General features: G+C 41.8%; 1 protein-coding gene across 1 annotated transcript; it reads left to right on the top strand.

The window, feature by feature from the left end:
* The first annotated feature begins 6,188 nt into the window (after positions 1 to 6,188).
* LOC123230437 (zinc finger protein 501-like) lies at positions 6,189 to 11,219 on the top strand. The gene is made up of 4 exons (XM_044656598.1): positions 6,189 to 6,224; positions 7,678 to 7,822; positions 8,306 to 8,405; positions 9,812 to 11,219. The coding sequence occupies exons 1-4, from the start codon at positions 6,189 to 6,191 to the stop codon at positions 10,821 to 10,823; spliced, it is 1,293 nt and encodes a 430-aa protein (XP_044512533.1). The 3' UTR covers positions 10,824 to 11,219.
* Positions 11,220 to 14,108: the final 2,889 nt, after the last annotated feature.

Raw genomic sequence — 14,108 nt, forward strand, 5'->3', positions numbered from 1 at the left:
TTTTTGTAGAATATGATTTTTGCCCCTGAGGACTGCTTTAGCTACATCTCAGAAATTTTGGTATGTTGTTTCATCATTATAATTTTCTTTTACATCGTTATTGTTTATATGATTTCTTCTTTGACTCACTCATTTAAAATTCTATTGTTAGGTTTCCATCTGAGTCCATATCTTTTGTTTGTGATTTGTCACATTTTCTATTTTTTTCCTGTTATGATCTGTAAAGAATACATTAACTACTTCTGCCTTTTTGTATTTGGAGTATCTTTATGCCCTGGTACATTGTCAGTTTTTGTAAAATCTCTATGTGGTGCTAAGAAAGATGTCTATTCCTTTGCTCTACCATTTAGAAGGTATCCTAAGTCTTTTAACTCTGGCTTTTCCAGCAGTTCATTCAGTTCCATATTTTCTCTTTTAGCATTCTTTTAGTCTTATCCAAACTAAGAAAGAGATTTTGAAGCCTCCTGTTACTGTTTTATTACTCTCTATATCTCTTAAAAGCTTATGTTTCCATTACAAATATGAATACTAAGTCATTTGGAGCACATAAGTTTATTACAATATTGGTTTGTTTTATGGTTCATTCCGTTATTATATAGTTTTCTTGTTTCTCCCTTTTATTTTTTTAATGTTTGCATTTGCTTCATTGGATAGCACAATCACAATTTCCACTTTTTTGAATTCATTTGATGCATAGTAAATTTTTTCTATCCCATCATTTTGGTTTTCTGTATATCTGGTTTTTTAATGTGTTTCTTTTAAGCAACCTATTGTTTTCTCATCCAGTATGCACTCTTTTTTGTTTTATTGGATTGTTTAATCCATTCACATTTAAATTTATAAGAGTTAGGTTTTTAAATTTTCCTCCTTTTGTAATATTGAGGGAGTTTTCCTAGTTATGATTTCCCCCCTTCTTCTGCTATAAAAAGGAGTATTATGTTTCTTTATCTTTTTTTAAGGTAGTCTTATTCCCACTGGCTCTTATCTGTGATCTTCTCTTCTAATTTGTTACCGTTTCCTTTGAGATTGATTTTGTTTATTCTTTTTTTCCCCTCTTGTTTTCATCTGGTTTTATAATTCTTTGTCCTCATGTATTTTTCCTCTTAGTGAATCACATAAATTCCTCCTTCCTCTCCTCCTTTTCTACTAGCCTTATTCATTAAAATGTTTAACTTAAGAGTGTGTGTGTATGCATGTGTGCACCTTTCCAAAAATGATTTTTCTCACTCTCCTCATTTTCATTCTTCTCTGTCTGTTTTGGATCTTCATTCTCTTGACTTATGACTTCTTTAATTATCTGGTCTCTTTTCTCTGTATTCTTCATACAATCAAAGTTTCTGTTTTAGTCTCTCCCTTCTTAGGTGCTTTCTGTCACTACGTTACAGGATTTACTCCTTCGAGTTCCTCTTTCCATCATGCCTCATTCTCAGAAAATTGTCAGTGAGGACACATGATAGGGCCCCTCCTACACCACATACTTGAGTAAACAGTCTACCGTGGGGCTGTACCCTCCCCTGGTTACCCTTTTTTTTTTTTTCTGTTTGCCTCAAAATCTCTTCTCTGTCCCTGTTAAGAGTTTATATTCAGATGGGAAAGGCAGCATTTTAAAAAGAAATTGAGAAGGGAGTAGAGGAGAAGAAGGTGGGCATGGGGAAGAAGGTCCTATGGAGAGGAGCCATCAATATAGCTTGGAAAGGGGTGAAGGCATCTCTGGCCTGGGCTTCCTTAGATTGGAGTGTCCATCTCTGCTTCAGGAACATCAATTTAGCTGAGTAGTCAGTTGCTCACTAAGCATTAGTGCCTACTCTCTGCTGACCTCATCCGTGTTCTTAAACCTCAAATCAATGCAGTCCTCGGGATGAGGTTTGAAGGGACAGAGGAAAGCAGAACTTTTATCTCCCTGTTCCTAGACCATGTATGTATGAAGCCCAAGATGGCATTTTTAGCTTCTACATCAGATTACTGATACATGTGGAAGCTTGCAACTCACTAAAACCTCCAGATCTTCTTCAGAACAAATGCTATTTAAATATGTCAATAATATCTTGTATTTATGAGGTTGCTCCTTTGTACTTAAAGGCAAAGCTGGATTTCACTTATCTTAATTAAATTTGATCTTATTTGATTCAGCCCAGGGATCTAGCCTGTTTTGGATCCTGACTTCATCCCCTCGTCATGGTGCTGTGGAGATTCAATGGGCACACCAGCTACTATGCCCTTTATCCAAGTCATTGATGAAACAATGTTAAATGGCACAGGACCAAGCCCAGATTCTGAGGCCCTCCATTGGACACCTTCTGCCATGTGGGCATTGAAACATGAGCTCTTTGAGCCAGCTGACCAACCAGTTCTCAATCCTTCAAGTTGTGTCATTATCTAATCTACATGGTTCCATCTTCTCCACAAGTAGAGTAATCTAGGTAAACTATATTAACAGCATTCCTCTCATTTACTGATTTAGAAATCCTATGAAAAAAGGAAACCAGGTTCCTCTGGCATGATGGGCTCCTGACATAGCAATATTGGTTCTTTGTCATTACTGCTTCCTTTTCCAGACTCTTCCAGGCTCTTCATCTTCTCTGTGTCTTGTAGACAGGAGCAGTTGGTCTGGTAAAGCCTTTGGACCCTTCTCAGAATCATGATTTTTTTTTTTTTAAACCCTTGTACTTCGGTGTATTGTCTCATAGGTGGAAGATTGGTAAGGGTGGGCAATGGGGTTCAAGTGACTTGCCCAGGTCACACAGCTGGGAAGTGGCTGAGGCCAGGTTTGAACCTAGGACCTCCTGTCTCTAGGCTCGACTCTCAATCCACTGAGCTACCCAGCTGCCCCAGAATCATGATTTTTTGCATGAAACAAAATACAGAGGATGTTAAAGGAATTTATTATTTTAAACAACGATCCAGATATGAAAAGGACAAATTCATAGTCTCCAGAGGAAGAGCCTTCTCTGTTGATCTTTTCTAGCATTTTTCCAGGAATCCAAGTCAAACTTCCTGGCCTACAATTTGCAGGCTCTATACTCTTCCCTTTCTGAAATTGAGACATTTGTCCTTCTCTGGTCTTTTAGGCATCTTTGGCATTAGCTCCACTGCTGCCTCTGCGTATTTCTTCAGGACTCCATGATGTTATTCACCTGGGCCAGACTAGGGTGGCACTCATAGTCCCTGGGAGCCATTTTTGTTGGGCCATTTCTAGTTCCAAATAAAAAGCATGTTCACTTTGTCGAGAAAACAGAAAACAATGTGAGAATGGAGCAACTTGTCCCGAATACTTCAGTCAATCTGTAAATAAACAAAGGGGAAAAGCTCCAAGTCAGTAACGGGTTTATTGAGAGAGACTGGTGCCTCTCAGCAAAGCTGGGTCATCAGATTTTTCTCACAATCTGAGACACTTAAATGAGGGATTTCCATCAGTTATATACCATGATACTTCTTGTTTTCTGGAAAGGCACTCCCCAAGCCAGCCCCTATTTGCCCATGATGGTAAAGAGGAACTGCCTCATATAGTAAGGCTTCTGGCTTCCAGAGGGCAGGCATGCGGCACGTGCCCAAAGAAACTTCCTCTTTGGGTCTTCCACAGTACAGTCCTTCTAAGCATGCCTGAAAAGGGCTACAAACCTTCAGCCAGAGGGCATGGCCTTTTGACCTGTAACTTGGAGGGTGTTCTGTAAGTCCCTGCCTTCAGCTCAGGCTGCCCAGGCTGGGCAGGGTCACACCTTATTGCAAGATGCTGGTTTATAGTGAGTTACAGAGAAGGGCAAGTTACAGAAATTACAGTTCATATGGAGTTACAGAGAAAAGTGGCTCAATACATTACATTCAGTTTGAGATATAACCTTATAACACATAATTGCTATAATTATTAATCATTAATCAAGGGGTTAGGGAGTCCCATTCTCTTCAAGCTTGGTCTTTACTCTCTTTTTCTTTTTTTTTTTTTAATCCACCACAAGCAAAGAGCCTATCCCGTCTTGGATCCATCCTCCAGTTTTTCTGAACTATAGATAAAATGGCTATTGAAGAGGCTGCATGAGATAGTGGATCCCAAGCCAGCCTCCACACCAGGAAGAACTGCATTCAGGTTCCACCTTTGACACAGCCTGGCTTTGTGACCCAGAGCAAACACTTCACTCAATGCTCTAGTCAGCTCTCGAAGACTGAATTGCAGAGAAGGTGCCCACCTGTATTGGGAAAAGGAGTCTCCTCACTTGGGAATTCCCTCTTCCATGAACTCAGAGGTACAATGGATCCCTTGTCTCCTCCTCATTGGAATTGTTTCCTGTGCATTTCTTTGATTCACAGCCTTCTCTATTCCTATGGACACTACCCAGCTCAAGTGTTCATCATGGCTCCTGTAGCCTATAAGAATCTTCATGTTTCCACTTCCTTCCCCCCTCAAATCTGTCTTCCTCACAGCTGCCGAAGCAATCTCCACAAAGTCCCGGTGAGAGCAGGTTGGTCCTCTGTGGCCTCTACGGCAAACACAGGCTTTTCCTTTTGACACTGATGCCACCCCTTCAATCAGGCTTCCGGCTTCCTTTCCAGATTCATTTCCCACAACTCTCCTCACCTACTAAGTATTCTAGCCAGGCTGGACCTGGAGGGTGTTTTCTGACCTGGACATTACATCTCCTCCCTCCTTACATTAATGCCATCTCTCTCTTACCCCTCTCCCCCAATACCCAGAAGGCTTTCTCTGCCCCTGGGGATCCTTACCATCCTGCAGACATCATCTCAGGAACCAAGTCTTCCAGGAAATCTGTGCTTATCTCACCAATTCTTAGCTGGTTCTTTTTAAATTTTCTAAATATCTTGTTTAATCTTTCCCTTCTGTCTTAGACTTGATACTAAATACCAGTAAGGGCTAGGCAACTGGGTTTAAGTGACTCGCCCAGGGTCACACAGCTAAGAAGTTTCTGAATCCAGATTTGAACCCAGGCCCTCCCAATTCCAAGCCTCGTGCTCTATCCACAGTGCTCCCTTGCTGCCCCTCTCTCTCTTTTCTAAATAACCTTTTTTCTCTTATCCCTACATGTGTTGTATTCCCCAAATAGAATGTAAGCTTCTCGAGGTCAGGGATTGCTCTGTTTCTGTTCCTATATTGCTCAGTGCATAGTAGACTGGGGCCCCACACTTAGTAGGTGCTTCCTTTGGGTTTGTTGAATGAATGGAACTCCTTCATGAGCTCCCTTTAGTCTCTCTCTAACCAGGGCCTTGGGTCTAGACAAGCCAGAGCCAGCTCCTCTAAAGTCTTCTTTTTGCTCCCCAGGGCTGACTCAGGCTGAAGATTCCGTTTCAGAAGCATTGAGCAGAGCCATGGCCCTTGTCCTCCTGCCTCCCGGGGCTCACCAGGTAAGCAGGAGTTTGCTTTGTTTTGTTTTGTTTTTCTGAAATAAATACCTTTGGTTTCCAGTTAGGAATATCCTTTCCATATCCTCTGACTCAAGAAATTGGGCCCATCAGGAATCAGGCCAAGGCGGTGCCTTAGAGATCTTTTGTCCAGTCCCCTCTCCCTTTTTATAGAAGAGAAGACTGAGACTCAGGAAAGGGAAATGACTCGTCCATAGTCACACAGGTCATAAGCAGCAGAGCGGTACCTCCAGCTCTTTCTGCCACACTGAGATGCTTTCCCAGAGGGTGTTTCCTCATTTGCTCTTCCCCTCTCCATCCTTTGTCAAGAGATTCAGTGTCACCCTATACCCCGGACTGAGCTGGCTAATGAGAAGGACGTCCAAAATGCTTTAAAATGATAGAAAATATTTGTAGCCCACATGAAGATTTAAAATCAGATCACAGAAACCTCTTAGTAATCCAGAATAATATTCCTATTCTGTAGCTGAGGAAACTGAGCATCAGAGGGGACCCTAGTTCTTTGCCTGAGTGCCCTCCTAGTGAGTGCTGGAGGCCGGGCCCCAAAGGGGGGAAGAAGCTGCCCTCAGGCCTTTCCCCTTTCACTGTAAGACCTGGGAAAGTCAGGAGTAACTGGGGACCTTTTGTAAATCATGTGCTCTCTCATGAGGTTTCATTCTCTCTTCTGAAGGGAATTGGTATGGCCTTAATGTGTGTGTATAGACATATTATAAGTGTATAAAACAGTATATGTGTACATATGAAATACATGTCCATATATGTATAAACATGAATATGCGCACACACGTGCTCGTGATCATTCTAATTTGTATGTGGGTATGCGTGTCTGTATTATTGATGCATTCCTGGACTCTGTAGGTTCAAATGAAAATGTCACCTAGGGATGCCCCTTGGGCACTTGGAATAGAAATGCAGCTGAGAATGTCGGTCATGTCATCATTAATGGGGAGGGTCTGCTGGGGCGAGGAATGAACATGTGCTGGGGGTTGTGCTTTGTGTTTCTGATTACTAACCTCGTCAAAGGATTCGTAGGTGTAAGAGGGATGTCGAGGACTTAGTTATACTCTTTGGGAAAATGACAGCCTAGGTGGGAGCTTTGACCGAAAGCAGAAGCTGCTCGGGGATGGCGAAAGGGTGCCTCGCGATGGACTTTTCCTTCCTGCTCTCCTGCCGGAGCCTCCCAGATCCCTTGAACTCTGTTCCTCCCCGCCTTCGCCCTTCTGACTAACGGCAGGCAACTAGACACCAAAGGGCATCCAGTGGGAAGAGCTGTTGCTTCTACCATTTTGAAAAATTGAGACTTGGCACATATAGTCTCTGAGCTCCAGGGCAGGGACTGCCTTCCTTTTGTCTCTTTGTATCCCTAGCACAGGGCCACAGTGTGTATAGCACACACACTTTGTCATTCATTCTTTTGGGCTAAGTTTGATTGTTGTGATTTTTTTAAAAAAACTCTTCCCTTTTGTCTTAGAATCAGGCGTTGTGATAATGGCTAGGCAGTGGGGGCCAGATTGGTTCTGGGCCTGGCTCTCCATCCACTGAGCCACCCAGTGACCCCCATTAGAATATCTTGGAGCATTCAGGTCAAAAGTATGTGATTGTCCTTTCCATTTATATTGTTGTGATTATTGAGTATTTTCATTTCCTGGTTCTGCTGACCTCAGTTTGCACCAGTTCTTGTGTCTTCCTCTTTTCTTTCATGAATTGGAGTTCTTTGTCTGACAACTATTGAGTGGGCTGGGCTTACTCCAGGAGGAACTGAATCAGTTTGATCCGTCTTTTAGCCCTCTGAAGCTTCCATCACTGCCAGCTAGCTGTTACCCTCTCGCTTCTCTCTCTTTCTCTGCTAAACTCCTTATAAAACTGGAACTACTCAGTGCCCACAGTCGCTCTCCTCTTCCTCTCTTCTGAACCTCCGGTAATCTGGCTTCTGACTTCATCATTCAACTGAAAACGTTACTCCAAACTCACCGGTCATCTTTTCATTGACAGATCGAGTGACCTTTTCCTAATTCTTCTCCTTCTGCACCTTTCTGTGCTCTTTGAGGGTAAAGACTGAAGTATCCACAGAAGCCTCTCTTCCCCTTTGGGGACGTGCTTCAGAATCTCATTTATGCTTACATGTACAGTAGGGGGTTTAGTAGGTATTTGGGATGGAGCACTCTGAGACCTGATCCTGGCCAGCTCCATCCTCTTTACTTTCTTCCTGGTGCCATAGCAGTTAATCATTTGATTAAATACCTATGATGTGCCAAGCCCTGGGGAGCTTACAGTCTGACGTCAGGTAGTTCTAGGTGGTATCCACAGGTATATTTGCTATTTCAGGAATTGGTGACATTCAAGGATGTGGCCGTTGACTTCACCCCAGAGGAGTGGGGGCAACTGCACCCTTCTCAGAAGGAGCTGTACAGGGACGTGATGCTGGAGAACTACCAGAACCTGGTCTGGCTGGGTAAGGTCAGCTCTTTTGGGGCCCAGGGTCCACCTATGCTCATGGGTAGACTTGGCATCTTTCTTCAGTGTGTTTTGGGCGGGGGTCAAGCAGTTATTTCTCATTCAGAGGTCAGGGGCTCCTAATTCTTACATGGTCAAGAGACAGGGTGCTTCAATATAGACCATAGTAAAAAGTTCTTTCATTTCTGTGGCTGGAAATGGGCAGTATCCAATTTCTGTGAGGCTGTGCTTCCTCTAGTCAGAGATCCTCCCCCAAAGGGGAGCTGCCCGCTGTGTGAAATGTTTTTATCCTCTTAGCAGGGCGAAGGAATTTTCTTTACCAGTCCAAATTGATTCCATGACCCATTTCCCTGTATGTCTTAGGAACACAGTTCTGTGTCCTTGTTCTGCCATGTGGGTGTTCCTAATATACCTACTTGTCCCCAGAGAGAGAAGGGATAGAGCTTATATTCAAGCTGTCTCTCCAATTTCCAATGAGCAGGGCTTGCAGTTTCCAAACCAGATATGATTTACCAGTTGGAGCAAGTGGAAGGTCCTTGGGTGCCTGAGGGAGAGGTCCCAGCAGCCAGCTGTCCAGGTGAGTGAGGAAAAGCCAGGTAGGTAGGTTCTTACAGACCACATCTCAGCAGATCATTCTGGAGGCAGCACTTTAATTTTTTTTTAACATTCATTTAAAAATGTTTTGAGTTCCAAATTCTCCTCTCTCCTTCACCCTTTCTTCACACTCCCTTCACCCATTAAGAAGGCAGGAAATGATAGTCAGTTTACTGTGAAGTCGTGTAAAACTTAATTCTATGTTAGCCATCTTGTGAAAAACAAAAGAAAAAAAATATGTTTCAATCTGTTCTCAGAATATATCATTTCCTCTTTGAAGGCGGACAGCATTTTGGCCACAGGCCCTTTGGAATTGGCTCAGATTATTGTCTTGGTCAGAGTAGCCAAGTCTTTCATATATTGCTGTTACTGTGTACAGTGTTCTTCGGGTTCTGCTCACTTCACTTTTCATCATTTCATTTGAGTTTTCCAGATTTTTCTGAAACTATCCCACTTATCATTTCTTTTATCTTTGTGATCATATACCACAACTTATTCAGCCATTCCCCAATTGATGGGCATCCCATCAATTTCTAATTCTTTGCCACCACAAAAAAGAGCTGCTAGAAATATTTTGATATCTGTAGATCCTTTTCTTTTTTTCTTTGATCTCTTTGACATACAGATCCAGTGGTGGTATTGCTGGGTCAAAAGGCATGCAAAGCTTTATAACCCTTTGGGAGTCATTCCAGATTGTTCTCCAGAAAGGTTGGATTAGCTCACAACTCCATCAGTAGTACATTAGTGTCCCGATTTCTCCAAACTCCTTCCAACATTTGTCATTTTTCTTTTCTGTTATGTCAGCCAATCTGATGGGTGTGAGGTGGTGCCTTAGTTATTTTCATTTGCTTTTCTCTTAAGTATTTGTGATTTAGAACATTTTTTCGTATGACTATTGATATCTTCCATTTTTTCTGTTCATATCTTCTGAGCATTTTCCCATTGGGAAATAGCTCTTAATTTTTATAAATGTGACTTGCTATATGTTTGAGAAGTGAGGACTTTATCAGAGAGACTTACTGTAAAAAAAAATTCCTTAATTTTCCCCCTTAATGCTAGGGCCTCCCCTCAGCGATTACCTCATCTGCCCAGCAGATAGTTTAGTGCCTTGCACATTATAGATGCTTAATAAACGTTTGTTGCTTTGACTTGACTGAGACTCATTTTCCTCATTTAGAAAATGAAGAACTGACATCGTTACCTAACAAGGTTGTTTTGTCAACAAGTACAACACCTTTTTGTAATCACTGCAAACATGGGGCCATATTATCTAGCCTATATTTTAGTATTTGACACTAATTTGTCTGGATGGAAACAGAAGGTAGGATCATAGGTACAAGAGCAGATTCAAAAATATTTAGACATAAAACTTTCTTTCAGATTTTGAGACTAGACTTGAAACCAAGCTGGCCACTTCAAAGCTGGACATTTCTTTGGAAGTATCATCCCAGGAAAAAGTCTCCAGGGATGGCTCTTGTATCTCCAAATTGCAAGAAGCCTTTGAATATGATACCTGGCTAGAAAGCCAGCAGAACAATGAGGAGAAACCTTATGAATGTAATGAATGTGGGAAGTCTTTCCACCAGAGCACACAACTTCCTCAGCCTCCAAATATTCATACTGGAGAGAAACCTTATGTATGTAAAGATTGTGGGAAAGCCTTCCGCCATCGTCCAGCTCTTACTCAACACTGGAAGATTCATACTGGAGAGAAACCATATATATGTACAGAATGTGGGAAGGCCTTCCATCAGCGGGCAGGACTTGCTCAACATCAGAAAACTCACACGAGAGAGAAACCTTACATATGTAAAGAATGTGGGAAGGCCTTTCACCAGAGCACAGCTCTCACTCTGCATCAGAGAGTTCATACTGGAGAGAAGCCTTATGAATGTATGGAATGTGGGAAGGCCTTCCATCAAAGGACAGGACTTAATCAACATCAGAAAATTCATACTGGAGAGAAAACTTACGTATGTAATGAATGTGGAAAGGCCTTCCACCAGAGCCCAACTCTTACTCGACATCGGAGGATTCATACTGGAGAGAAACCTCATGTATGTAAGGTGTGTGGGAAGGCCTTCCACCAGAGCACAGCACTTACTCAACATCAGAGGATCCATACTGGAGAGAGACCTTACGAATGTACTAAATGTGGGAAATCCTTCAACTGCAACTCCTACCTTATTTCCCATTACAGAATTCATATTGATGACAGACCATATGAATGTAAGGAATGTGGGAAGGCCTTCCGCCGGAGCACACAGCTTACTCGACATCGGAGAATTCATACTGGTGAGAAGCCTTACGAATGTGATGAATGTGGCAAAGCCTTCTATCGACGGTCAGGACTTACAGGACATCAGAAAATCCATACTCGAGAAAAATCTTGTGGAATCAAATGAATGTAGGAAAGCTTCCAGAACTCGGCACTTAACTTGGATCAGATATTGGAGAGAAATATAAATGTAACAAATGTGAGAATGCCTTCTGCCACATAATAGAATTTAATTGACATCTGGGAATTCAGACTAGACCTAAAAAGGGTAATGTTGTGGGAAAGCCTTCCTCAGCTTACTCTGTACCAAAGGAATTATACTGGAAAGAAACCTTAGGAACGCAAAGCATGTATGAAAGAGCATTCATTTTGCTGAAAGATTTAGAATCAAACTAAAAAAGAACCCAATAGAAAAGGGAAACTCCAAGTTGCTCCAGTAGCTTTTTCTCATTTTCTTAAAAGGAAGACAACAAAACTATTTATTGACCACTGTTCACCGGTATTTGCAATAAACTAAATAATATACAGTTGAATAACATTACAGTGACTGAAAATTATTGTCTTTATTCTTATTGAACCAAATTACCCAAATGCTAAAAAGTCTTACTGTCCATGTTTAAGGGATAGACTGGGATAAAGAAGAAAAACACCCAAATCAGCAAGCTAGAAGACTAGCTACACTGATGTGTTTGTTCCTCCTATGCCACTAGTTGTTAAAAGATATCCTTTCTTCTTCAAGTGCTGACCTTTATCAGCAGAATATTATAGTGTTACCAGATAGAGATGTTACTACATGGGGGCAGCTGGGTAGCTCAGTGGATTGAGAGCTAGGCCTAGAGACGGGAGGTCCTAGATTCAAATCTGGCCTCAAACACTTCCCAGCTGTGTGACCCTGGGCAAGTCACTTGACCCCCATTGCCTACCCTTACCACTCTTCTGCCTTGGAGCCAATACGCAGAAGTTAAGGGTTTAAAATAAATAAATAAACAAACAAATAAAATATTTCTGAACAAAATCTGGCATCTTTTACCCATAATTCTAACCCAAGATTGAAAATGTCAAAGAAGGACAGTATTAGTAAGATGAGATCTAGAACTCAGGGATTTTGTGAATAAGCATGCCTGATTTGTCACAACTATAGACAAAAAGGGTCCAGTCTCTTGCCTCAATTCTCTGCCCCCATACATACACACACATATATTCACAGAGACTCCATCAGAATTATAATCAATGTATCTGTGAGGAGGAAAAGCTGTCTTTGGTCCCTTTTGGAGAAATTTTGATATTTTTTCACAAATCTTATGTCAATTTGAGGCCACCATGGTCTTTGGGCCCATAGGAGAGATGTCCATTACTACCTCAATAGATTCATAGACTCCATTTATGCATTCATGAACACTCCAGGGTGGTTTCAAAGTGTTTAAAATTATCTCGTTTTGCCCAAAAGTCGTTATTTTTTAGAAATTTCAGAAAAGCATGTCGTCTGAGGCATGGAGGTATTGTGTAATTTCTAACCATAGGAATGCAAATAAAGGAAACTTAAGTCTCTAAGCCATAAAAAAATAGGTTTATTCAGAGAGGGCTGGTCTCCCAATAAAGTTGGATTTCTGGTCAAGACCAAAAGACCCTGAACACTGTGAGAGACCTTCCTATATACCCCAAAGAATATCACAATTTTTATACCAAGTTAAAAATGATCCAAGATCATATTAAAAGTAGAACAGGTCATACTTCTCATTGGTAGAAGAAGTCACTTGTTGGAAAAGTGGGGAGTGAGTGGGCCTGGAGTAGGGACAAAAATGGCAAAGGCTGGGAGAGGGGGAGCCTGGACTAGTGATGCAAAGATAAAAGAGGGGGGCAGAGCCTGTGACCTTGGAAGATATGGTGAGGCCCAATGCTGTTCTTTGGAACACTTCTGGCAAATATCTGGAGGTTGCCTCGGTTTTCATTTGGGGCATGATTGTTTAAAATGTCCACTTTCGTGATGAGCAAAGCAGACGTGTTGCCTTATTAATTCAAGCTGCCAATGGATTTTTGTGTTCTAAAGTTTTTATACCTCGGCATACTCTCATAGCCACATGGTGAGGCATTGTCTCTACAAAGAAGTTTACAACATTATGTTTTTTAGCTAAAATTTGCTGTTCCTTTAGCAGCCAATGCAATTTGATTAAAGGTTTGTTCTGAACATAATTGCCTTTCAAGAATCTCAAATTTGCCTGTGATCACCAAGGTCACAGGAGCTGCATTACCATACTGAATGACACCATTCCTGAGCGCTTTAAGAGTCTGGAATTCAACACTTTTATGCTCTGCCATTTTTACTTCTGTATTCTCAGGATTAGCTCTGATTTCTGTTGGAGATGCTGATTTGTCTGCTTTCTAACCTGCAGTTAGTATTTAGCTGAGATGGAGGAGGAGGTGGGCAAGGAAAAGCAAGTGGAGTGGTCTAGGAATTAGCTGAGTTGAAAGACGCTGTGTAAGGCGGTGGAGGGATAGATTCAATTGCAGAGAGAGAAGAGGAGTAAAGAGTGAAAATGGAGTAGTGAGCTTAGAGGGAGGATCAGTAAGCCAAAAAGGAGAATTAGCTTTGGAAGGCAGGAGCTCAGGAGATGGTAGGAGGGGGAGGGCAAGCTGAGACTCAGCTATAAAAGAAGTAACCAGAGGTATGGGTGGAACGAGATAAGAAATGTTCAGGTTAGAAGGAAAGTCTAAGAGTGAGGTTGGCTGGAACATAGAATTCTGAATGGTTTCTGCCTCTAATGCTATTCTAATGAGTTTCCAGGTATTCCAAATTCCTGGCTGGACTCTCTAAGTCTCTTTTCCTGTCTTTGTTTTAAAGTTTGTCCAATGAGGTCCCACTCTTGTATAGTGATCACTCCTATTGGAAACTCAGTGGAGCATTGCAAAATTACTTTCACTAATACCAGTAGCTTAGCTTCTGTCACCCTATTGCCTTGTCTCTGCACTCAAGATTTTAATGAGCAAATGTAACACGTATAAGAAGAAGGTTTTTGACCCATATTTATGGATCGGTGACTCACCCCGCTGGCCAATGTAAGGTCTCTCGATCCATCCCCAACCTTGCACAGGGTTCCAGTGCATGTGGGAGCCAAATGTAGCCGATGTTTTTTCATGGGTAGAACCCTAAAAGAGAAGTTGAGGACTGAAGGAATATGGGTTGAAAGAGTAGAGCTTAAAGAGCTGAGCTGTCTCTTAGCCTGGCATACTGATCTTTATTGAGGTTACAAGAAGAGGGGGAAGGGAGAACGGTAATCAAAGGGTGGTCTGACAGACAAATTAACATTATGAGGTAATCACAAGATATAAGAGTGTAGACGTGGGGAGGGGTTGGAATCCCACACGGGTAAAGTCTTAATTGAACGGAAGGGCATAGAAATTAAACATTAGAAAT

Source organism: Gracilinanus agilis, chromosome 1, assembly GCF_016433145.1.
Source record: "Gracilinanus agilis isolate LMUSP501 chromosome 1, AgileGrace, whole genome shotgun sequence".
In the NCBI taxonomy this organism is placed as follows: domain Eukaryota; kingdom Metazoa; phylum Chordata; class Mammalia; order Didelphimorphia; family Didelphidae; genus Gracilinanus; species Gracilinanus agilis.

Excerpts from the sequence above, each read along its gene's own strand:
- LOC123230437 (XM_044656598.1), top strand. The coding sequence starts at position 6,189 with ATGCGTGTCTGTATTATTGATGCATTCCTGGACTCT. Across the intron at positions 6,225-7,677 it reads TTGATGCATTCCTGGACTCT|GTATATTTGCTATTTCAGGA; the intron begins GTAGGTTCAAAT and ends TGGTATCCACAG. Across the intron at positions 8,406-9,811 it reads GCAGCCAGCTGTCCAGGTGA|ACTTGAAACCAAGCTGGCCA; the intron begins GTGAGGAAAAGC and ends TTTTGAGACTAG.